The following is a 26,430-nucleotide window of genomic DNA, read 5'->3' as shown; positions in this document are numbered from 1 at the left end:
TTACATTGAAGTTGGTGGAACTGGAGTCCATGGTGATGATATCCTAGAATGGCTTGTGACTTCATATTGATTGTCTACAATATCTGTTGTTCCTCCATGTTCGTATAACGGAGATCCTGAGGATGAGGAAGGCACTCCGTGTGAGAGAGATGAGTAATGAGCTGTAGATCCTCTTAAGTACTGGGAGCCTAAGCCATTAGCAATTCCTCCAGACTGAGAAACTGGAGTGATGGTGCTGTTGCTCACAGACCACAGGTTTGGATACTGACTGTAAAATGTAAAATTACTATCATTAGTCTATTCAGCTAATAATATTGTATGATGATCATTCAAACTATAATCAAAGTTAAACTTTCTTACCTCGTGTTTAATGACATAGATATAATTATGATAGATAGATATGAGATAGATATGGGATAGATAAATAGATATTACCTAGAAGCACTTGAGGATCCTGTGCCATGGGTCATTGGGAGCATTCCAGTATGACCAGGCATTTGAAGACTAGACCAGTTATCATGTGGCTGGAGCATAGACAGACAGGAAGATGAGTTATCCTGAATATTTGCTGAAAATCAGGAAAAAAAGGTCAGTATCAAAGCAGAAAAAATCTTACCTTAGCAATGAATATCAATATGCTGTGACATTAAGACTGAAATATTATGCAACACTTAACTACATGCCTTTTTCATGCCTTGAATAATATGAAAATACAGATGTTTTTGCATACATTTTGTGAGTGCTTCCTCATCAACTTGTCAAGTACTGTTATTGCAAGTAATAGCTAATATTGTTATTAAATAAAGGTTTTAATACTAGAGGCTAGAACCATCCCGATTTGGGTACACCTTGACGCTGGTGTGATGGCTTTTATGCTTATTTTTTTAACCAAAAACAATGTTTACTAAGTACCCTATGTTGCTTATGTGCACTTTTACTTATTAACTTGCACCATGGTATATGTCCACTTTTTTCTGTCTCAAGTTTTGTCTTTTTATTGGCCAGTGTGAACATGCTCCTATTTTGAATGGATACTTATACCCCAGTTCATTTTCTATGCTTAAGTAAAATGGATAATAATCAAACTCAGTTCAGATGGAAATTGGAGGGAGCAGCCAGATGAATATTCAGAGACAGGCAGCAATAAACAAGTCACAGTAAAGAACTCTGATCTACACTAATAATCAGGGCTGCTTCTTCCATGAGGCAAGATGAGCATTTTTGCTGTTACAGAGATAATATCTGTCTTTAACAGCACCAGCTGGAGCTAAGCTCCGATTAATGATTTTAACCATTTGGATGACACTGTCAGCCTCTGACCGTGGCATTTACATTCACAGTCGCTAGTGCATGCACATGCTTAATTCCATCCCCTCCCCCCACGATATGGTCGTGTGGTACTGTTGTCATGCCATGGCATCAATGAGCCTGCTGAAGGCCCACTTCTCTGCCATTATTGCTCTCTTGTGAAGCTCAGCTGCAGGCTGAGCTTCATACGAGACTGTGATTTGTCCTATATACTGCAATCACAGGGGTTCAAGTCTCCTAAAAAGACAAAAGAAATACAGTAAAAAAATGTAGAAAGTATAACCGCATCTATAAAACTTATACCTTATCTTAATATGTAGATGGATATATATAGAAAAAAATCAAAGGGTCTAGAACAGTGTTTCCCCAAACTCCAGTTCTCACAACCCCCAACAGATTATATTTTCAGGATTTCAATAGTTTTCCACAGGTGAGAGAATTCCTGATACCTTTAACATACTTCCATCAGGTGTGCAATAGTAAGAAAATCCTGAAAACATGATATGTTGGGGGCCATGAGGAATGGAGTTTGGAAAACACAGGATTAGAATAATATCAGAACCACAATAGCAGAAACCATTATTATAACACTACCGTTAGTTAAAATTAGGATGCTAACAGTTTATATTGAAAACACAATCCGCAGATCACATTATGGACAGCAGGAAATCAAAAGCTGAACAGTAATCTCAAATAACCAAAATGATGCATTTTCCCTGTACATGCTAAAGGTTCATCAGTGACCCCTGACATAACCATTAGAAATGAGTAGCAGGTAGCCAAGGATAGCAAGACAGATCTTAAGAAATATAAAACTACCACTTTACAAAGGGTTAGTGCAACCACATCTGGAATATGCTTTAGACTTAAGGGCCTGTCACACTAAGCGATATTGCTAGTGATATCGCTATGTGTGATACTTACCTCCAACCGCTCCCCGCTGGTTATCACTGATCGCGCGAGAACGTCCTGGACCGGGCGGGAGGACGTCAGGATCGCCTCGTCTGACAGGTAAGTAGCGACTCCCGACCCCTGCGATGTCGCTGGTGAGATCTGCCTGTGTGACAGCTCACTAGCGACCACTAAGGCCTCTTTCACACTTCAGTTTTTTGCATCAGTCAAAATCCGCCAAAAGGACGGATGCTGGATCTGTTTTAGAACTGATGACAACGGATGCCACCCATCCGTTTTTTTGACGGATCCGCAAAATGTAGAATTTTAAAGGCATCGCAGCCTGGAAAAAAGAGAGAGAGAGAGAGAGAGAATTTTTTTTTTTTTTTGTCCGGCACACAGAAGAATTTTGGGTTAAATGAGTGTCTGGAGGATCCGCCAGAGAAAAAAACGTTGCAAGCTCCGTTTTCAAATCTTTGAGGATGGTGACGGACACCAACTTTTGGCGGATCCTCAAAAAAAACGGATGCAACGGACGGCAATCCGTCACAATCCGCCATTAATGGAAGTCAATGGGGAAAAAACGGATCCTCAAAAGAAAATTGAGGATCCGTTTTTTTTCAAAACCTGGCGGATTGTGACTCTTTGCAAAAAACTGAAGTGTGAAAGAGGCCTTAGCAATGTACCAGCGATCCTGACCGCGTCATATTGCTGGTCGGGATGGCTGGTACATCGCTAAGTGTGACAGTACCTTTAGAGAGGGTACAAGAGACACAAAATGGTATTGGGCATGGAGGATCATTGGACATTGCCTTTTCCCATGAAGAATGAAGAGCAAAAAAGCACTACTGTAGGGAATGCACACCACACAAAGGTATAGAAAACAATATAAATTTTATTGATACACATTTGAAAAAAATGACATTAAAATACAAGTAAAAATATGGCTGTAACCACCTAGGGTCACCTGCAAAGATACAATGTAGACAAAGCATAAAACATACATGATATACTAAGTAATAAACCAAAACCCAGGAAGACTATGGCTCATGAGGTAAAGAATCCGAAATATCAGGCACTTGTAAGGTTAAGGGTCAGAAAATATAGGTGAAGCCTGATAGGGCTCCAAAAGAGACTACTACCCCCTTATATCCAACATCATCCCGTCAGCCAGAGCTACTGGACTACTACCACTAATATCCCACAACATCCTGTCAGCCAGAGCCACCGGACTACTACCCCTAACATCCCACATCATCCCGTCAGCCAGAGCCACTGGTCTACTACCCCTAATATCCCACATCATCCAGTCAGCCAGAGCCACCAGACTACTACCCCTAATATCCCACATCATCCCATCAGCCAGAGCCACCGGACTACTACCACTAATATCCCACATCATCCTGTCAGCCAGAGCCACCGGATTACTACCCCTAATATCCCACATCATCCCGACAGCCAGAGCCATTGGACTACTACCACTAATATCCCACATCATCCCGTCAACCACAGCTACCGGACTACTACCCCTAACATCCCACATCATCCCGTCAGCCAGAGCCACTGGTCTACTACCCCTAATATCCCACATCATCCCGTCAGCCACAGCCACCGGACTACTACCCCTAATATCCCACATCATTCTGTCAGCCAGAGCCACTGGTTTACTACCCCTAATATCCCACATCATCCAGTCAGTCACAGCCACCGGTCTACTACCCCTAATATCCCACATAATCCCGTCAGCCAGAGCCACCAGACTACTATCCCTAATATCCCACATCATCCTGTATGCCAGAGCCACCGGACTACTACCGCTAATATCCCACATTATCCCATCAGCCATAGCCACCAGACTACTACCCCTAATATCCCACATCATCCCATCAGAGCCACCGAACTACTACCCCTAATATCATACATCATCCCGTCATAGCCACCGAAATACTACCCCTAATATCCCACATCATCCCATCAGTTACAGCCACCGGGCTATTACCCTAATATCCCACATCATCCCGTCAGCCAGAGCAACCGGAAAGCTACCACTAATATCCAACATCATCCCATTAGAGCCACCCGACTACTACCCCTAATATCCCACATCATCCTGTCAGCCAGAGCCACCGGAATACTGCCGCTAATATCCCACATTATCCCATCAGCAAGAGCCACCGTACTACTACCCCTAATATCCCACATCATCCCATCAGCCATACCCACCGCACTTCAACCCCTAATACCCCACGTCATTCCATCAGAGCCACCGGACTACTACCCCTAATATCCCACATCATCCTGTCATAGCCACCGGAATACTACCCCTAATATCCCATATCATCCCATCAGAGCCACCAGACTACTACCCCTAATATCCCACATCATCCCGTCAGCCGGAGCTACTGGACTACTACCCTAATATCCCACATCATCCCGTCAGCCAGAGCCACCGGAAAGCTACCACTAATATCCCACATCATCCCATCAGAGCCACCCGACTACTACCCCTAATATCCCACATCATCCCGTCAGAGCCACCAGACTACTACCCCTAATATCCCACATCATCCAGCCAGCCAAAGCCACCAGACTACTACCACTAATATCCTACATCATCCCATCAGAGCCACCGGACTACTTCCCCTACTATCCCACATCATCCCATCAGCCAGTGCCACTGGACTACTACCTCTAATATCCCACATCATCCCGTCGGCCAGAACCACTGGACTACTACCCCTAGTATCCCACATCATCCCATCAGCCAGAGCCACTGGACTACTACCCTAATATCCCACATCTTCCCGTCAGCCAGAGCCACCAGAAAGCTACCACGAATATCCAATATCATCCCATCAGAGCCACCCGACTACTACACCTAATATCCCACATCATCCCATCAGAGCCACCAGACTACTACCCCTAATATCCCACATCATCCCGTCAGAGCCACCAGACTACTACCCCTAATATCCCACATCACCCAGTCAGCCAAAGCCACCAGACTACTACCACTAATATCCCACATCATCCCATCAGAGCCACCGGACTACTTCCCCTACTATCCCACATCATCCCATCAGCCAGTGCCACTGGACTACTACCTCTAATATCCCACATCATCCCGTCAGCCAGAGCCACCGGAAAGCTACCACGAATATCCAACATCATCCCATCAGAGCCACCCGACTACTACCCCTAATATCCCACATCATCCCGTCAGAGCCACCAGACTACTACCCCTAATATCCCACATCACCCAGTCAGCCAAAGCCACCAGACTACTACCACTAATATCCCACATCATCCCATCAGAGCCACCGGACTACTTCCCCTTCTATCCCACATCATCCCATCAGCCAGAGCCACTGGACTACTACCCTAATATCCCACATCTTCCCGTCAGCCAGAGCCACCGGAAAGCTACCATGAATATCCAACATCATCCCATCAGAGCCACCCGACTACTACCCCTAATATCCCACATCATCCCATCAGAGCCACCAGACTACTACCCCTAATATCCCACATCATCCAGTCAGCCAGAGCCACCGGACGACTACCACTAATATCCCACATTATTCCATCAGAGCCACCAGACTACTTCCCCTAATATCCACATCATCCCATCAGCCAGAGCCACTGGACTACTACTCCTAATATCCCACATCATCCCATCAGCCAGAGTCACCGGACTACTACCACTAATATCCCACATCATCCCGTCAGCCAGAGCCACTGAACTGCTACCCCTAATATCCCACATCATCCCATCAGAGCCACCGGACTACAGATAATAAGTATTTGATATGCTGGAGATTTTGCAAATTTTCCCACCTACAACTAATGGAGAGGTCTGAAATTTTTATCGAGGTTGCACAATCTCAAACAATACTCTTAGAAACACACTATGCCATTGTGGATTAAAATCCTGCAGGACAGGCAATGTCCCCCTTTTCATGCCAGCACATGACCAGGCCAGTTTTAAGTTTGCCAATGACCATCTGGATGATCCGGAGTAAGCAAGGGTGAAGGTCATGTGGTCAAATTAAACTAAAATAGAACTTTTTGGTATCAAGTCTACTCGCTGTGTTTGGAGGAAGAAGAAGGATGAGTACAACCCCAAGAACATCGTCCCAACCGTGAAGCATGGTGGGGAAAACATCATACTTTGGGGGTGCTTTTCTGCAAAGGGAGTAGGACAACAGCACCGTAATGAAGGGAAGATGGATGGGATCATGTATCATGAGATTTTGGCCAACAACCTTCTTCCCTATTGAAGATGGGTCATGGCTGGGCCTTCCAGCATGATAATGACCTGAGCACACAAACACACAGCCAGGGCAGCTAAGGAGTGGCTCCGTAAGAAGCATTTCAAGGTCCTGGAGTGGCATAGCCAGTCTCCAGACCTGAACCCAATAGAAAATCTTTGGAGGGAAGTGAAACTCAATGCTGCCCAGTGAAAGCCCTGAAACCTGATAATATAAATCAAATAATGGGATGCATTAAAAGAGGCATAGATGCTCATGAGGAGAAGATAATTTTACCTCTATACAAGTCACCAGTGAGGACACACTTAGAATACTGGTTCTGGTCTCCGATGTATAAGAAAGACATAGCTGAACTGTAGCTCAGGATACCTTTAAACTCTAGCTCGCCCTCCACCTACCCCTTTCTAGTGTAATGGCCGGTGCAGAAACTAATCCCATCACTGCACTGAAACACACACAAGGGAAAGTGTCAAAACAAGGAACACCACTTAGCTCTGCTCTGTTGCTCTTGCTCCTGGCAACAGAGTCCACCACCAGAATGCAGCTCTCCTCCTGAAACGTTGCCACCAAGCTCTGTCAGAGCTGCAAGGAAATCCCCTCTGACTCCTTCCACACCAGGGCTCTGACCATGCTGCAAGGAGCTCTCTCCAGCTCCTTCCTCCACCAGGGATGGTTGGAAATGAATACCATCACCAACAATCAGTGAGAGCACATGACACACCTTTATAGTAAGCCAGAGGAATCACACCTGCTTAATTATCATGTGCAATGACACTTACCACCACCAGGGGCAAACTAAACTGAAACTACAAAAGTGCAATGACCCTAATGGCCACCGGGGGCAAAACTAGGAAAAAGACACCACTGTGTAAAAATCCTTAATGGCCACAGGGGGCAAAACCAACCCCGAGCAAACAGCTCACAGAAAAAAAAGGTTACTTGTGTTTTTATCTGACATGATCCAGCATGGATCATGACATATACATTAGTTTCCTTGATATTGCGTTGATCCAGGGAACTAGTCTGATTGCCGATAGTGGAGTTTTTTTTTTTTTCAATGTGGAGCTTAGTGTTTGCCACATGTGTTTTTTTGCCTTCCACTGGATCAACATGTTGGGCTATGGGTTGAACTACATGGACTTAAAGTCTCTCTTCAAGCTTAAAAACTATGAAAAACTGTTACTATGTTACTATGTATTGTATCAATTACTTTTTTCATGCAATACAATGCAAATTAATTGTATAAAATTCATATAAAGTGATTTTCTGGATTTTGCTAAAGATTTTGTCTTTCACATTTGAAGTGTACCTATGATAAAAATTACAGACCTCTCCATTCTTTGTAGGGTGGAAAACGTACAAAATCGGCAGTGTATCAAATACTTATTTTCCCCGCTGTAACAGCAATTGTAATTTGCGAAAATATCCTAAGTATTGATATGCTGCTTTTTTTTAAAAAACAAACTAATCACCGGTAAAAAAAAAAAATTACACCAAAAACAGCACCTGGTGAATGAGATTTAAAAACATTATTCAATTACTTTTAATACTCTCTTGCTACTTTGCCATGGAACATATTTGCATTGTAGCTTTGCAAATAATGAAATTTGCACCTGTTTACACAGCATAAACTGCCATGCTGCGGATCTTGATCCTGCTGCTATTGTCTATTTATGCTGCAGACAAAATGCAACTAGATTTCTACATGCAAAGAAGCTGTGAAATATTCACTACATTTTTGCTGCATGGAAGCTCAGTATTTGATACGGACATTGATGGATAAACTTTGAAAGCCCAAAAACTCTGTAATTCTAGCCTACGACTACATTCACACGACACGCTTGCCATGCATTTTTTTGTTTACAGTAAAAAGGAGTCAGTTTACCAACATTCTGGGTAACGTGTGGCAAAATAGGCATTGAAAATCTTGTGAACAAGTCATAAGCTGCGTTTACACCTTGCATCCATCTGCGTTGCATTTTTTTCCAAGATTGCGATACAGCCTCATAGTTTTTGCAGCAACTTTGGAAAAATGTGGCCAAACAATGCAGGCTGGCAATGCGTGAATACAGTCCTATTGAGAGCATAATCCTGTGTCATATAAATCCCTTACTATGAAGATGAAGAGCGACACAATCAAGTCACCACTGTCAGTTCAAATGCTGCCTCTATAACTACTGTAGATGATTTGACTGCTGCGCTCTACACTATAGCTGACGTCAGGAGTTGACCCCTCCATATGGTTGACCATGTGGAGATCACTCTCTTTGCCCCCAACCTAGCCGTACATACTTGTCGAGGCTGTTGCCAATGCAGCATGAGACAATCATGGATAAGCTTCTAGGTTTACTACATCAGCTGATTTCCTCAATTCTAATTTACTTTATTGTGTTTTGCATCTCAGGTTCTTTATTATAGCACACCTCATGCCCTTATTAATTATAGGTTTTCTAGCAGAGCTTTTTTTGGAGTTGCCACGCTAACATGGAATTCCCATGCGAATGTGCTACTCGACAGGGCCCCTCTACAGGTTTGGAAGTATCAGAAAATCCAAAGATATCCGAGGAACCATAAGAAATCCTTGTAAAAATCCATATGGCCGAAACGTTGCCTCATGTTGTCTGCTCATTGTTGTAATGTTTTAACTATTTTGGAATAAAGACTAGATTTTTATAAGCATGCTTTTTGGTGCCTCGGATATCTTTGGATTTTCTGCTCAATATGTCTATGTAACTTACTTACTAACCGTCATTAATGCCATTGGAAATCACAGGTATTTTAACTGCCCTAAGAAGATGTGTGTTACACTCTGAGGTCTCCCAGGACTGTATTCAACCATTCACAATCTCCTTAGCGCAAACACAGCCTTAATAATTTAACACAATCTGTCCAAGGTGTAAAAGCAAAATGCCACCAAGATATCAAATATATAAACACACCTATCGACCCTGGGATAGAAGTTCTAGTTGCAAAGTTTAAAAAATTAAATTTTTAGTAGAACATATATGTTAAAAATTACACTTACAGTGCAAGCAAGAACACAATAAGTAGTGTGCTACAATAGACAAAATATCTAGGCAAAATGATCTCACTATGGAAGCAGATGGTTACCTGATAGTGACCAACTGCCCATTTAATAACAGCACATACTGTAGAAAGACTTGTTTTTTGAAAGTAATAAATGGTCCAAAATTATCCTATTAGTCATTTGTAATCAAGAGAGTGTTCCGTTCAGCACACTGACTCAAACTGAAAGTATTGCTATTAGCCGCTTTCCCCTGGGCCATGTTCCAGTTTTTCCTCTCCTTCCAACAGCCTTAACTTTTTTATTTTTCTGTCCACATAGCCATATGAGGACTTGTTTTTGTGTGACAAATTTTACTTTTGAATGATAGGATTCATTTTATCATGTGATGCACTGGATAGCATAAAAAAATCCAATTTTTTTTTGGGGGGGGGACAGGAAGGTTTTTTACCATGTTCACTATACAGTAAAACTGATCTGGCAGTATGATTCTCCAGGTCAGTAAGATTATGCAGTTATCAAACGTATTGTTTTTTTCATTTAAGTGGTGAAAAATTTTTGGAAATTTGTAAGGAAAACAACTTTGATTGTATCGCCATTTTACGAGACTTGTAACGCTTTCTATTTTCAGGATATAGTACTCTGTGATGGCTTATCATTAGCGCCCTGAGCTAAGGTTTTTATTGATACCATTTTGGGTAGTTACAATGTTTTGATTGTCTCTTATTGCATTTTACCGCAATGTTGCAGCAGCCAAAAAATTTTGTTTTGATTTTTTTTCTTGTTTACCAATCAGAATAATTTACTTTATATTTTGATGGACGAGACTTTTACAAATGTTGCAATGCCAAATACATGTACTTTTTATTATTTTATTTTTAGTGGAGTAAAAGGAAAGTGATTAGAACTTTTGTGTTTTTTAATTTTTTCATTTTATAAAAACTTTTGCTTTACTTTTTACTGTATTTAACAGTCCTCTTAGGGAACTTGATTCTGATTGATTCTGAATCTGATCACTTGTTCAATACATAGCAGTTTAGCAGCACTGTTATGTATAGCTAACATCACAGTCTCCTATGAATGCCAGCTTGAGACCACATTCACACATTCAGCATGTGGTCAGTATTTTATATCAGTATTTGTAAGCAAAATACAGGAGTGGAACAACCAGAGAAATGCTATAATAAAAACATGTGACCACTTCTGCATTTTTGCACCCACTCCTGGTTTTGGCTTACAAAATCGGATGAAAATTACTGATCAAATACTGAATGTGTGAACATGACCAAACTCTGGCTTTCACATGAGAATTGTGATGGCTGAATAAATTAGCCATCATCTGCTGAGAAAATATAGGATTGGTGCAAGACGTATGACATCAATGTACGCTATATGTTGTGAAGGGGGTTAGAGATAACATCATCCTGCTTTGATTGAGATAAGTGATGTGCCATATATTCCATAATACCCTCCTCTTCCTACACTAGCTTGAGGCAAGTGAGGCCTATTGTGGCCTATGTTTGGTAGTACTATTGACCAGAGAACTGATGCCAGTGATGGTGGTGGTGCTTCTGCTGCTGTTAGTGGCTCCCACGTTCTTAGCCGTGGTATTTGTTTTGTTTTCTGTTACACTGACTCATCTATTGTCACCTTTTCTTTTACTTTACATTTTGTACAACACTATAATTATTTTTCAGTTTTTTCAACCTCAGTTATTTAACCATTTACAAAAAAAATAATAAGAAATGTTAGGTAGGTATATGTAAAGATAGCAAAATGTGGCAGCAGGCCACAGTATTGGTATGGCATGCATGGTTGACAAATTGGACTAGTAAAACGGGTGTGCATAAACAGTCAGACATTTTTATTACATTTTGTTTTAAACTTTCCTAAAATGGCAAAATAAGAAGTGCTAGTTAGGTTCACAACCAAAGAGCCATCACCCTCAGGAGGGCGCCATATTGTTGTGGCATGTGCACATGTAAAATGTGACGAGTAAATCAGATGTACAATATAAAAAATTGATTACGACAAGCTTACTTTCTTAAGTAGACATTCGCAAATTAAATGTATGGATTTTAGATCATTTTCTTTTGCATTTTTAAAAAACAGTTATCCCCTTTCACAAAAACAATAGCTCACAAAAAGGAAAACTCAGTAAAGTTGCTTGTGACAGGCAAGAACACCGTCTGACACAGATTTTTTTTATTTTTTGGAAAAACTATTGGATTGTCTTGCTTTTGCTCTCTATTATATTAGGAAACAAGAAAAAAAAACATAATTGTAATTCTAATACAAATACCAGCTACACCACTGCTATCTCTCTTATCACACTATAACCTGTATTATTCACAGACTATTACATTCATTACCATCTAGATTTATGTACAATGTTTTAGGACTTTCTCTTCCTGCATGTATTACTGGGCTGTGAACTCTGACTCCATCTCACTATCTTAAAATCATCATAAAATGTCTGTGGAATTTTCTGCCTACGTTTTTATACAAGCTATGATAGTTCCTCCTGATTGGCTGTACTATACCATATGATATGATACCTACAAGGCATTATGAGGAAGTCTGTTCTGTCGCGTCTGAAGTCATGTCAGCATCCTGTGGCTGATGCAATCTTCTGCAATGTGTAAAAAAAGTGCAGACTTTTTTTGAATCACAAATTATTTGAATTTGCCTGTGAATATCATGAGATTCGGCTTGAATTTGATAAGCATCGACCATCAAAGTCAATCATTTCTAGCAAATATCCATTGGTCTAACTTTCCGATGGTATACATTGTACATTATTAACTTGTTTTTTGTCTCCTTCTTTTGTGTCTGCAACCTTTTAAGTGAGACGTGTTTTTTAACTATGTATTTATTCATAAAGGGCTATATATTTGTTTGAAGTATTTGACACCATTTCTTTATAAAGGCTTAAGCTATATTAAACAGATTAAACTAGAAAGTAAAAAAAGGAATGGTACATGTTTTATGTTCAATACTCACTTGGAGAATTGTTTCTGTGAGAATATGGGTTTGGGTATGGAGCTGTCCGGGGATTCCGCAGAGAGGAGTATCGATCACAGCCATGAGGAGAAGATAAGCCTAAGGGGCCTCCAAATTGCGAATGGGGATTTGCAGGAGAGCATAAGGATCCAGAGGATGGAATGAGCCAGCTACTTACTAAGAAGACAGGAAAATAAATTAAGTATGAGCATTCTTGTAGAACATATCAAATGCAATTGTTTACTTTCTATAAACTGTCATAAAATGTCTCCTGTGACTTGAAGAACTGTATGCTGTATCTTACTTTGTGAGTAACCTTGTTGACCATCTCCAGCTTCCTCCAGTAGTTCTTTGTGGTCACTTCTGAAAACAGAACATGTTAGGTTTAGTTTTTAAAAATAGCACACCATAAAGACAATGATTTGCAACTCATTCTTAAGAAGGTTGCATACAAACAGCTATTGGTAGCATTTCATCATTCTGGAGCTAAAAGCTTGGTTACTAGTACCCTTAAAAGTAAGAATGGGCAAAATCGATCTGTAAAGTTCGAGGTCCATATCAAAAACCTTGTTTTCGCGTACGGTCCCCGAACACGGACTTCTCCAGGGAGTCCGTGTTATTGTTCAGGTTCGGCAGTCAGTGCAAAGTTTGTTGAAAGGTTATAGCACAGCCAATCAACAAGCTTTACTGTCTGGCTCAATCATAGTCATGTCAATAGCATGGCGCTGTGCTTGCACAGTGCACACTGTGTTAAAAAATCAGAAAAAGATGTGCAATCTCATCTATTTTTGATTACTAGCGCAGGCAAAACTGATAGCTGCAGGCCGCAGCCCCAGGTGTGAGATTAACCAGGTTAGTTTTCAAAAATAGAGGGGTCCACATGCTTTTTTTAAATTATTTAAATAAATAAAAGAAAGGAAGAGGATCCCTCCATTTTGATAACCAGCCAAGCTAAAGCGGACAGCAGTGGGCTAGTATTCTCAGACTGGTAAGGGGCCATGAATATTGGCTCTCCCCAAACTAAAAATAGCAGCCTCAGCAGCCACAGAAAATACGCATACATTAGATGCGCCAATTCTGGCATTTTGCCTGGCTCTTCCCACTTGCTCTGGTGCAGTGGCAAGTGGGGTAATAGAATTAGGGTTCAAGTCAACTTTGCTGAAATGAAGCCCAGAGGTTAGTAATGGACAGGCATCTCCTCAATACTAACCCCATAGACAAATGTAATAAAGACAGAGACAGAGTAAAGTCCTTTAATTGAAACAAGCACAGACTATGTAGCCTGTTGTGACCACTCTCCAAACCATTCAGATCATCATGAGACATGGCCATTGTTGGATTATCAGCAGAAAGGTGAGTATAAGTTGTCTTTTTTAATATCAATTTTTGGTGAATAAATGGGTAAAAGGGGGTCAGGGAGTTTTATTTCAAATAAGGGAGCCAGTGTGTTTATTTCAATTAAAAGACTTTACTCTGTCTCTGTGTTTATTACATTTGACTACGGGGTTAGTAATCGGAACTTCTGAGAGAAGCCTCTTCATTGATAACCCCTGAGCTTGATGTCAACTGACATTGCAAAGTTGATATCAACCCCAATAATATTACCCCAGTTGCTACCACACCAAGGCAAGTGGGAAGAGCTGGGTAAAGCACCAGAATTGGTACATCTAATAGATGCGCCCCCAGAATTCTGCTTTAGGCTGGTTTCATATTTGCGCTTTTTACATGCAACGCACAGTGCTGCTAAGCCCCGCCCCCTGCCCGCTCCTTGCCCACCCCATCAGGTCATCACTTCCTACTATCACACACGGCTGCATTCGAGCTGCGCACCCTATCTTTAGCATAGGGTGTGCAGACCGTGCGCTGGCCGTGCGCTAGTTGGATTTTGGCGTGCGCTGCACACTTTTGAAGGTGCGCCAAGCGTGCCAAAATGCAACATGGTGCGTTAGGCGCACACCGGCGCACCTTCAAAAGTGCGCAGCGCACGCCAAAATCCTACTAGCGCACGGCCAGCGCACGGTCTGCGCACCCTATGCTAAAGATAGGGTGCGCAGATCGTATGCAGCCGTGTGCGATAGTAGGAAGCGATGACCAGATGGGGCGGGCAGGGGGTGGGGCTTAGCGGCGCCGTGCGCTGCATGTAAAAAGCGCAAATCTGAAACCAGCCTTAGCTTGGCGGGTTGTCAAAAATGGAGGGAACCCATGCCATTTTCTTAAATTATTTATTTAAATATTTTAAAAAATACTGCATGGCATCCTTCTATTTTTTGATAGCCAACCAAGATAAAGCTGACAGCTGAGTTTCGCTTTTGCCTTCACTGGTTATCAAGAATAGAGGGACCCCATGTTATTTTTCATTTTATTTATTTATTCATTGCATAGGCGCTGGATTGTGAATACTCTCATCATTGTATGCCTGCTCTCGCTGCCATCAGCAAAACCAAGCGTGCAATGATGTGAGTAGTACTCTCATCAGATGACACCTGTGACCAGTGGTAACCTTTTTGCTGCTGATCGCAGCTGCTGTCTCACACACTATATATACGTACAGTATATGTGACAGCATGGGAACCACAGCTCTCTGACCAGCGGTAACAAACTTACCGCCGATCAAAGTCAGTGTTTCTCACACTGTCACAAAGATGACAGCATGAGAAACACCAGATTTCAGGCCCCCTATTCATTTGAATGGAGTCCAAGTTTGGGTTTGAGCTTGGGTACCATTCTGGTACCCTAACTAAACATTTTTTTAATGTTCAGCTTAACCCGACGGATTTGAACATCCACAGGTCCACTCATCACTACTTATATGTAAAGATAAAGATGATTGAATTGATTCAATATTGGTCGAGTTTGAATCAAATTGTTTGAAATATGCAGGTCCTGACAAATTTGAACATTTTGCAATTTGATTTGCGTGAATAACCTTTTAATAAATTGCAGAAGATTGTATCTGTCACAGAGGGCTGAATAGATCTTAAATGCAAGTGCGTGGATATCCCTATAATCCTTTGCAGCTATTGCGTCACATGGTATAGCGCAGCAACTCAGGAGGTTACATAATAGCTTGTATAAAAGCTGAGGCAGGAAATGCATCAGTCATCTTAGGGTGATTTTAGGACAGTGACAGGACATCAGTGCTCACAGCTCATTAATACATATAGTAAGAGAAATGTGAACCAAGGAGGAGTACATATATAAAATGCAAATTTTTATTAATGTCATATCAAAAAGGTCATAGCAATAACAATGAAGTGCATGTACAAAAGATAAAAGATACAAAAGGATGGACTAAAGGAAAAAAACCCAAGGTGCCCTGCCAGCTAACCATTAAAGTGCCTGGGCAGAGAGCTGCTCCTATATAGTTTCAAAGCCATATATAACGGTGATGAGTCACCACATAAGCATATAGGCAAAATGAAGCAGCGCTTACCAATAAAGGGAGCGAGCACAGGACCTTGGGTTTGGATCCAACAGAGGTCTCTGTCGGATCTCTGTCGGGGGGTCTCTGTTGGATCTAAACCAAGGGTCCCGTGCCCGCTCCCTTTATTGGTAAGCGCTGCTTCATTTTGCCAATATGCTTATGTGGTGACTCATCACCACATAAGAAATGCTGTAGCTATAGTATATCTTGACGTCAGCAAAACATTTGACAAAGTATCTCACACAATCCTTATTGAAAAAATGACTAAGTATGGAATGGACAAGGCAACTGTTAGGTGAATTTATAACTGGCTTAGTGATCGGACCCAAAGAGTGGTCGTAAATGGCTGCACATCCAGTCGGAAGAATTTCTCAAGTGGGGTACCACAGGGCTCTGTCCTGGGCCCTGTATTGTTCAACATCTTTATCAATGATTTAGATGAAGGAATTGAGGGTAAACTGATTAAATTTGCTGATGACACAAAGCTAGGAGGGATAGCTAATACTAACGAAGAGAGAGAGAGGATTCAAAAAGTTATAAATAAACTGGAGCATTGGGCAGCAACTAACAGAATGGTTTTTAACAGGGAAAAATGCAAAGTACTACATCTGGGCAATAAAAATGAAAAAAGTATATACAGAATGGGAGGAATAGGACTAAGCAACAGCACATGTGAAAAAGACTTGGGTATACTAATAGATCACAGACTGAATAAGAGTCAACAGTGTGATGCAGCAGCAAAAAAGGCAAATGCATTTCTAGGATGTATTAACAGGAGCATAGATCACATGAAGTCATTATTGCCCTCTACTCCTCTTTGGTCAGACCTCATCTGGAATACTGTGTCCAGTTTTGGGCACCACATTTTAAAAAAGACATCAACAAACTGAAGCAAGTTCAGAAAAGAGCGACCAGAATGGTGACCGGTCTGCAAACCCTGTCTTATGAGGAAAGGTTGCAGGATTTGGGAATGTTTAGCCTGCAAAAGAGAAGACTGAGAGGAGAATTAATAGCTGTCTACAAATATCTCAAGGGCTGTCACATTGTAGAAGGATCAACTTTATTCTCATTTGCACAAGGAAAGACTAGAAGCAATGGGATGAAACTGAATGGGAGGAGACACAGATTAGATATTAGAAAAAACTTTTTGACAGAGTGATCAATGAGTGGAACAGACTGCCATGAGAGGTGGTGAGTTCTCCTTCAATAGAAGTCTTCAAACAGAGGCTGGACAGACATCTGTCTGGGATGATTTAGCGAATCCTGCTTTGAGCAGGGGGTTGGACCAGATGGCCCCAGAGGTCCCTTCCAACTCTACCATTCTATGAATTCTATGAATCACTGTTATGTGTGGCTTTGAAACTATATACAGTAGGAGCGGCTCTCTGCCCAGTCACTTTACTGGTTAGCTGGCAGGGCACCTTGGGGTTTTTTCCTTCAGTCCATCCTTTTGTATCTTTTATTTTTGAACATGCACTTCATTGTTATTGCTATGACCTTTTTGATAAGACATTAATAAAAATTTGCATTTTATATATGTACTCCTTCTCCTCCTTGGTTCATATATTGTATGGAGTCTGTGTCTTTTCCAGTTTCTGGACTACTTTGTATTATTTAGTGCTTTAGCCTCTCTAATTAACATGCTACCTGGTACTGTTAATATATAGTAAGAGAAAGCCTTAGCCATGGGACAAGTGAGGGAAATAGTTGGGGAATAAAACAGAGGTTCAATTGACAAGAGGCGAGAGATAGTAGAGGTGGCAGCAGCAGTAATACCAGACTCTGAATCATTAGTGATATATAGTAGTTGTTATTTGTCCTTCTGCATTTGATCTACAATTACACATTTTTTCTTCATTCTTAAAAGGATTGTGTACTATTCTGAGTGACAACATGACAACAACCCTTTTTGAATCCCTATGTTTCTCCCCAGTAAAAATAATAACACTTATACTCACATGGAGATTGCCATTCATGGGATGTTGCCTCTGGCTTTTCCAGGGATCATGTGACATTGTGGCATGTCACGCAATCCCTGCAGTCAATTAGCGCTCACTTCACTCTCCTCTCCTATGGACGCAATTGGCAATAGGAGGAAGTAAGAACTGTAGTCCGAAGGAGGGGAGAGTGAAACCAGTGTTAATTGGTCTCAGGGATAGTGTGACATAACAATGTCACGCGAGCCCCATGAGTGCCAATGCAGACACCACTTTAACTACACCAGCATCAGAGGGGAGTGTAAGTGTTATCATTTTATTGGGGGGGACATAGTGATTCAGAAGGTGTTGTTCAAGTAGTGGACTACCCCCTTTAGGCTGTGTGCTCACGCTGCGGGTTAGGTGCGGATTCATCCGCGCAGATTTTGTAAAATCCGCAGGTGAAACCGCAGGTCAAAAGACCTGCGGTTTTACCTGTGGATTGCTCTGCGGTTTTGCCCTGCGGTTTTTCACCTCCTCAATGGAGGAGATGGCAAACCGCAGGGGAATCCGCAGAAAGAATTGACATGTCAATTCTTTCTGCGGATTGAAAACCGCAGATAATCCGCGCGGAAAATTCCGCACCGTCTGCACTGCGGTTTTTGATTCCCATAGGGAATCATGGTACTGTACACTGCAGCAGAAACTGCTGCGGGTCCGCAGCGGCCAAAACCGCTGCGGAACCGCAGCAAAATCCGCAGCGTGTGCACACAGCCTTAATGTAATATAAAGCAGAAACAAAACAGTAAAATAGGTTTTTACAGAAAGAAAATCTGAAATCAGTGTCAGACAATGGTCTTGTTTGTGACTAGCAACTGTACAGAGTTTTTTGCATTTATTGTGCAATCCATTTTATTGAAGGGGCAAATAATTGTTTTTGAACAATAAAAAATCTAAAATCTGGACCTGTGGCTGTTTATCTCAAGAAGTGTGCATGTCACAAACATTTTTTTTTCACAACTATTTTACTAGTCAAATTGTATGCACACCAGACCGATACAGCACCTTGTTACAGGTGCTGGCTTTTTAGTCATGCTATCTAGCATTTCTTATTGTCATTTTTGGAAAGGGAGTTAAATTGCATTAACAAATAGGAAAAGAAAAAAGGTAGACATTTAACCTTGGATATCTGTATTTGCACACCTATTTTACTTGTCCAATTTGACAACTGTACGTGCCACACATACACAACATACTGCTACCACCACATTTAACTTTCTTTATGTGGACCTACTATCTAGCATCTCCTATTATATATTTTTGGCAAAGATTCAATAATTGAAATTTAGAAAGAAAGAAATATACCACAGATAAGAATGTGGTGTGCCGCTAGCAGCAGAAGCTCCATCACCATTGGTACCAGCTAACTAGGCAATAATACTACCCGACAAGCAACAGTTGGCCTCCTTTGTCTACAGCAAGCAAATAAATGGTGAAGAAAGGCAGGGCATTATGAAATATATGGCATATCATGTGACTCAGTCACAGCAGGTTGCTGTTATATGGGCAGCATGGTATTTCAGTGGTAGTCATTGTTGCTTTGCAGCACTGGGGTCCTAGATTTAAATTCTGCCAAGGACAACATCTGCAAGGAGTTTACATGTTCTCCTTGCGTTTTCGTGGGTTTCCTCTGGTTATTCTGATTTCTTCCCAAACTCCAATTATATACTGTTAGGTCATCTAAAATGTGATCCCCAATGGGGGCGGCGATGACAATATCTGTGATGCACTGTAGAATGTAATGTAAGCATAATAAAATAATAATGTTACTTCTAACAGTGACTCCTCCAGTTTACATCAGTGTTATTTACAGACTGGTTTACCTGATTCCAAAATACTGTGAGTGATAATTTTTGGACAGTTTCTTTAATTTTTAAAAGCATGAAAAGTTGGTCAGTTCATTGATTTATTAGCAATAGAACTACCGGATGGGTCATTTTGACCGTTTTGCTATTTCTTTTTCCTATAATTTCTAAAATTTTGACAAATGAGTTCTGACTTTTCGTGACTTTTATTTATTCATGGTAGTGTATATTTTAGGACACAAAAAATTGTAACTTTTTCAGGGCCCGGATTTTACAATTCATACCTATAAGTCCTGAAAGGGTCAATTTGACCCCATACATAAAGTAGTAGTAGGCAAGTCACCTAATATTACAGAGTGCAGAAAATCACAGTGCTTCTCCCTAGTTGTAGAGTGTAATTGTATCTTTGCATATCAGGGATGATTCAGCATTTTGTTTTGTCTAAACTTGTCTGAACATGTTTGATCCATGTCTCTTGTAGCGATTTCTGTCTGCACTTCAGTAGCAAACATTACAGTTGAAGCTGCAACTCTGCATGTTTGTACAGTGTTGTTCTATTACTTCTGCGATCTTACAAGTCCCTTTTTGCAACGCATGAGTAAGCAGAGGGGTCTGACAGTGATGAAATTTTGAAATGTCTTCAGAATTTATCTGAAAATGAGTCAGAAGAAGTGGCCCATCATCCGCAATGTCTGAACCACAAACAAAAGGACAAGAAATCTGAAAGCGTCGAAAATGTGGAGTTGGAAGAAGCAACAAAAACAAAACAACTAAAACTTGCGCAAGCTTTAACAAACCAGTTTGTGGAAAATGCCCTGGGAAAGTGGAAGAAAGTACTGTTTGTGGTAACTGTTGGACACCGCATGCTATGACATGTAAAAGAAAAACGCGTGCTGTACTTGATCTTAACACTGTTCCTACTAAGTTAAAATAAATGTTCTTTAATTTGTTGGCAACAGAAAAGTTATTTTTACTCCAGATTCAGTACTTTTGAATGGGGGTCAAAATGACCCCTAATGGTAGTTATAGGTATTATGAAACATGCGGTAGTTCTATGGGCTGTTGGTTCCTACTGGGTGCATAACCTCCATTTTATAATAAGCCTATTTTGACATTACTAAGGCTGTGTTTGTGTTAAAGAGATTAAGGTTAATGTTATGATTAAGAAGCATTGCTTTGAAACGCGTCAACCCTGTTCTTGAATTTCTTGTGGGACTGTCGCCTGGATATGATACATAATCCATGTCAAGTGTGAACTTTACCCTGAAACTATGTTTTAAAGCATGAAATAAAGCATGAGATTTTAACAGAGGTGCTGGATCCATTTCTTCTTTTTCTACAAAGACTATTTCCCTCTGGATTGTGGGATCCTGTGCACCTGATGATAGGTGAACTGATCACTTTTTCTTTATTGCAAAATAACTAAATATAGTCTTAGGAGTCCTCAGAGTGCTATACATATCTTTTTAGGGCAATCAAAATCAATGAATTGTTTGGTAAAAATTTGTAGAATAGCAAATTTTTAATTTCAGTAGATTCGATCATCTCTATTCATGAGAGCACAGTGGCTGCTACACTGGAAAGAAAATAACTGTGACCAGGACTGTTTTGGAGAAATGCAAAGGTAAGGCCCCACAGTACTTTCCATAGGCCGCTCTAATTATTGGTACTCTACCAAACACACCTGTACAGCATCTGCTTTGGAAATAATGCAATCCTCTTTCCTCTATTCTTGAGTGACTTTTATTACTCTTAGAACTGTCTTTTATTGACTATTCATTTAAAAACAAGTGAATGCCCTGGCAGATGCTGCACATAAGTGAACCTTTAACTACCCTAGCACTGACACAATTGAGTAAGTGTTTAGGGTGCATAGGGATACATGAGTCCCAGAGGGGATAATAGGAAGAATGCATTCAAGATGTGACTTGACCTCCAGGCCCTCCTCATGATGAAACCAGTAAAGGGGAAACGTGCATTGAAGCTCTAAGGCTGGTGTCACACTTGCGTTGGGCAGAGCTGTGGAGGGCTGCGTAGTTCCTCCATTAAGCCACGCCCACTGCCGCACCTCTTCCATTCAGCTCCGCCTCTGTCGGCATGCATCCTATGTACCCTATTTTTAACATTGCATACGCAGGCCATGAGGGTTTATGCGGATGCCTACGCATCCATTGTTTTGACGCTGCACCAATCTGCCATTCCTTTTTTATTATGTTTATTATGTCCCATTTTTTTATTTTTTTTTGTTATTTAATAAAAAAAATTTTATTCATGCTTTGGTAATTTCTTTAGCTTATACTTCAGATTCGTGCAAGAAAACTATAAAAGTGGAAAAATCTGGCATTCTATAAAATTTACAGGGCAGGCAAAAATCTGTTATTTTAGGATCTAAATGTCCAATTAATGAGAGTATTATGAGTAACAAAGTAACATAATCTCTTACAGATATGTAGGTTGGTTTAAATAAAAATATGTCACAGAAGGTAAACGCAACAAATTAATAAACAAAACTACAGTTCCAACACTATAAAATACAAGGGATACCTTTCTTTAGCATCCAGAAAAGCCTTGGCAAAAGGATTGTGCTTTATTTTAAGAGCAGTAATCTAAAATATACAAAGAAGCCATAAGTACGGACATTACATATAAAATATAGAAAATAAGAGATAATTATTATACAAAATATTTACACGACATAACCCATTTATTTTTTAATATAAATTAACATGTTAATTATTATTTATTCCACAATTTATAGGGTTAATATGATTTCATTGGTTGTTACAAAGCTAAAGGCATTTTTCTCTAAAACATTTATGATGCACAAGGTAAATGTCTAAACAAGTAATATTACATGTATTTGTTGATGGGTAAAATATATTCTCCAGGGTGTTTACCTCTTCATTTTGATATGCAGTCACAGCAATGAATTGTGTCTCTGGAAATGAGTGGCTAGTGATCATTCTCTGGGGGCCACCAACTCTTACGATGTGAATTCTGGGTTCATATTTGTGCAGTGAGTTTAACATAATCTGATAAAAAAGAATGAATGTCTATCCTTACAAAAAAGGCAGTTACAGTTTTATTATGACAAATATTGTTATTAATAATGATAATAATAAAATTATATTACCTGGCCTCCACCGTTCATTTTATTAGTGAGTTTAACTTTACTGAAAGAAACAAAGTCTTTCATCCAATGGGCTCCAAAGTTTGGGGAGTCTGGGTGGATGTAGACGCAGCTCGGAGCTTGAGGTTCAGGTTTCCCTCCTGGAACCCATTCTCCATTTACATACTTCCACCGGTGGTTATCTGCTGACGCAAAGTCCAGTAGGAAAGTATACATAGCATTAGGGTCTAGTCCAGACACGCTCACTTTCAGCACAGGAAACATTCGTCTAAAACATAAAGAAATAGTGTTACTACAGTACATACATGCAACAGTAATGTAATAACTGTTCTATCAATACAGTATAGGAGACATTAAACTGAAACCAGTATCTACAGTCACACCATGGCTTAGGTTCTCCATGGGTGGGCGGGACGTACCTATCTGTTTCTTTTTAGCCAAAGACAAATAAAGTAATTCAAAAGGTGGCGTTAAAAAGGAAATGAACTATTCTCCCCCCATTAATTTCCTTTGAGCTCAGCATCTTCTTTTGTCTTTGATTTGGGGTCAAACAACTCATATGCCTAGAAGTAGCTTTAATTACTTTGCTACCCTTTCTCTAAGAACTTTTTTAATGCTGCTTTATAGAATTCTCAGAAATCCATGGACTCTGTTTTCTGGCTACAAGCAGCATGCAGTCATATCGATCAATCTAGAACCTGATAATTTTATGATTTTTAATATATTCCATTATTTTTCTTTGCTGCTCATTCTGGTTATTATTTTTTTATAATTAGGTAGATTTTGATAATGATTTTATGATACCTATGTAACATTTTACAAAATGTAGGCAGGACAAATTAAAAGTAATAAAAGTCTATATGAACAAGGTAACAATGTATAGGTAGCAACCGGCATCACAACACAGAACCCGACCCCAATCAGAGGACAATAAAACATTCACACTCCTTGTCTATGAATTGTTCCAATATTTATGGCCAAAACTCTCTATCACTCTCCCATAACGGTAGTTCTGCTTCACATCACTTGTCTTATCTATTGCATTATTTCTTTCTGTGCTGTGTTGTGCATAAATATGTGATTCTTCAGATTTTGTATTAGTCAGTGCCTGATGAAGAGACCTGAGTAGTCTCGGAAGCTTGCAATGTGTTACCATCTTTTCAGTTAACCATTAAAAGGTATCAACCACTGAGGACTCTCAATTCTGAATATTTTCCTATCTACTGGCTACTGGTGCAAAGATATACATCTTTCCTGCAGGTAGCAACCTGGCACTTAAGCTGGCCACACACAGCTATCGTTTCCAAGTATCCCACAGGAGCACTTGGGGGGACACGTCTATCAGTGGCTTATCTCCCCTAAAAGTAAAAGTTTGTATCTTGAAATGCCCTATCCACCTGATGGGAGACGTTATGGGGCTCAATGCACATCAGATGGTCAACCAATGACACCGAAATTATCAGTTTTGAGCAACATTCTTCAATTTTTTATTGGGGCCTACAGTAAGGCTTGTAAGATGTGTCAGTTATAATTATACGTCTATGTGAGAAGAATTAATTTGCTGTTTAATAAATCTTTGTGCTATACTTTTGGTCATACGATAAATTTATTCTTGGTGGCCAATGTGGGAACAATACAAAGATTGAAGTTATTGTTTTGATTTTAATAAACCATCAATACATTTCATAGGAAAAGGTATACAGGAGGCCTGCCAAAAATTCTCTGACATTGGAATTTTTAACACTTGGGAGAAAGGCCATTGACGCTCTCTTCACTGAAATGAATTATCAGTCAACCTAAATGTGAATGTCTACATGAGACGTGAGGAATTTTTATTAGCCGAAGCAGGTTGAGCTGACAGCTCTCATGCATATGACCAGTGTAAGAAATACAGGAAGGTGATCCTCAAGTTTATTGTCCTGTATTTTGTATTGTAGCAGCGGTATAGTTTATATACACTTCTTTTCTATGATTTTATATAGTAGTAATTATACATATATGTTTGTCAATTCAAATATGTGTAAAATATAACAAAAAATAATGATTTCTACCCATGCTACTACATTTAAATAATGTATGCGATTATTCCAAGTAGTCTTCTCAGGTCCTTAAGAATAATTTTAAGCTCAATATTTAAATGTATTAATACATGGGGTTAGTATTTCTAAGCAATGTTCAAATCAGCATTCTTCATTTGCATTGTTCCACTCTGTCAAACTAGCACAACACAAAAACTGATGACAGTGCAGGATCATTCCTGTGACAGACTATATCAGAGACTTACAGACCCCACTGATTATAGAGGAGTCCCACAAGTTTCTGCTTCTGCTAACTGAATTTGTAACATAGTATAAGATACTGATGTCAACAGAGTCTAAGATATTATTTACATTTTTATTGTTAGAAAAAATAGCACTTTAGTGATTTTTTTATAATCAATGTAATATGTACACAAGCAACAATAACTGGACAAAAAAAATTAAAAAAGACAAAAAAAATAGAACGTATGATTTCTGTCATCATCACTACCGTTTTCAATCTATGTAATGTGAATAAGCATGATCAAAGAATTTTAATTTCATAGTATAAAAGACATACCTGCCATTTTTGGTGACAATCATCTCATTGGTAAGCTCCTTAAATCGCAACCAAAGTTCTTGGTCCTCCAAAGACACTTTGAGTTCTCTCTCTGTTGGGTCCCCCTTCTCACTTCCAGCTTGAAGCTCATTTTCCACTGCACTGAGAAGATGATCTACTCGGTACGGTAAATTCTTTCCACAACTCTCAGCTGCACTTAAACTCATCACTCAAATGTTGTTCCTCCACCACAAGTGAAATCTATGCAGATCCAAAAGTCTTACCAGGGCGCTGTCAGATGTGTGATCAGTAGATCATTTATTTGGAGATAATAAATCCACTTGACCTTAGCAGCACAGGTTTCACTAGTCAACATTACATTGCTTTACACTACAATAAATAGCCATGGCCATGCTGGGGTGGAGGCATCTCTCACCGCGTAGACAGAGCAGTGATTGGTTGGGGCTTCCTTTGATGTTTGTCAATACAGAATGTGACTGGTGTAGCCTTCACACTGTGATAATCTTCTGAAGTTAATTGCAACCAGGGGGTACTTTATGCAAATGTCCAAATGTTTACACCTTTTTCAAAGACAGACCTGCACTGAGGAAATGGTGTGTCAGGGCCAATAACAATTAAGTAAAGATGACACCTGGTCACATTTTAATTTGAAATTTTTTTCCTGAAAGTCAAGGATTGCAAAAATATCCGGGTCCAGTATAAATAATAATATCACCACATAATGCTGTGTGATTTTTACAGGTCTTGCTAGGACAGAGCTCAGCAACTGGCAGTGCTCCAGCTGTTGTGAAACTGCAACTCCTAGCAAGCTGTCAGGTTGCAGTTGTTGACCATTGTATTGCACTATGTTCTGTGGGCTTCCTCTCCCATAAAATGAGGTGGCACTAATTTAGGGATGCATCTTTCACTGATTTTTCCTGACAAATGACTCCCAGCCATTGCAGTATGATCCCATTCAAGTAAACTGGACCAGTTGCAGCTCTCTGGACAGCGGACCTC

At 40.2% G+C, this 26,430-nt stretch overlaps 1 protein-coding gene across 1 annotated transcript; it reads right to left on the bottom strand.

Moving 5' to 3' along the window:
• On the bottom strand, positions 1 to 25,637 carry TBXT (T-box transcription factor T). Its single transcript, XM_073560237.1, has 9 exons — positions 25,432 to 25,637; positions 22,837 to 23,101; positions 22,601 to 22,735; positions 22,248 to 22,309; positions 12,803 to 12,861; positions 12,499 to 12,675; positions 11,828 to 11,835; positions 436 to 557; positions 1 to 268 (listed from the first exon to the last, which is right to left on the bottom strand). The coding sequence occupies exons 1-9, from the start codon at positions 25,635 to 25,637 to the stop codon at positions 1 to 3; spliced, it is 1,302 nt and encodes a 433-aa protein (XP_073416338.1).
• Positions 25,638 to 26,430: the final 793 nt, after the last annotated feature.

The sequence above is a fragment of the Dendrobates tinctorius genome, unplaced genomic scaffold (assembly GCF_039654945.1).
Source record: "Dendrobates tinctorius isolate UK_male_01 unplaced genomic scaffold, ASM3965494v1 ptg000293l, whole genome shotgun sequence".
In the NCBI taxonomy this organism is placed as follows: domain Eukaryota; kingdom Metazoa; phylum Chordata; class Amphibia; order Anura; family Dendrobatidae; genus Dendrobates; species Dendrobates tinctorius.
Note: the sequence above shows the minus strand (reverse complement) of the source record. Positions and strands in the feature narration are given on the sequence as shown.

Excerpts from the sequence above, each read along its gene's own strand:
- TBXT (XM_073560237.1), bottom strand. The coding sequence starts at position 25,637 with ATGAGTTTAAGTGCAGCTGAGAGTTGTGGAAAGAATTTACCGTACCGA. Across the intron at positions 12,862-22,247 it reads TTTCTGGATGCTAAAGAAAG|AAGTGACCACAAAGAACTAC; the intron begins GTATCCCTTGTA and ends TTCTGTTTTCAG. Across the intron at positions 12,676-12,802 it reads TCAACAAGGTTACTCACAAA|TAAGTAGCTGGCTCATTCCA; the intron begins GTAAGATACAGC and ends CTGTCTTCTTAG.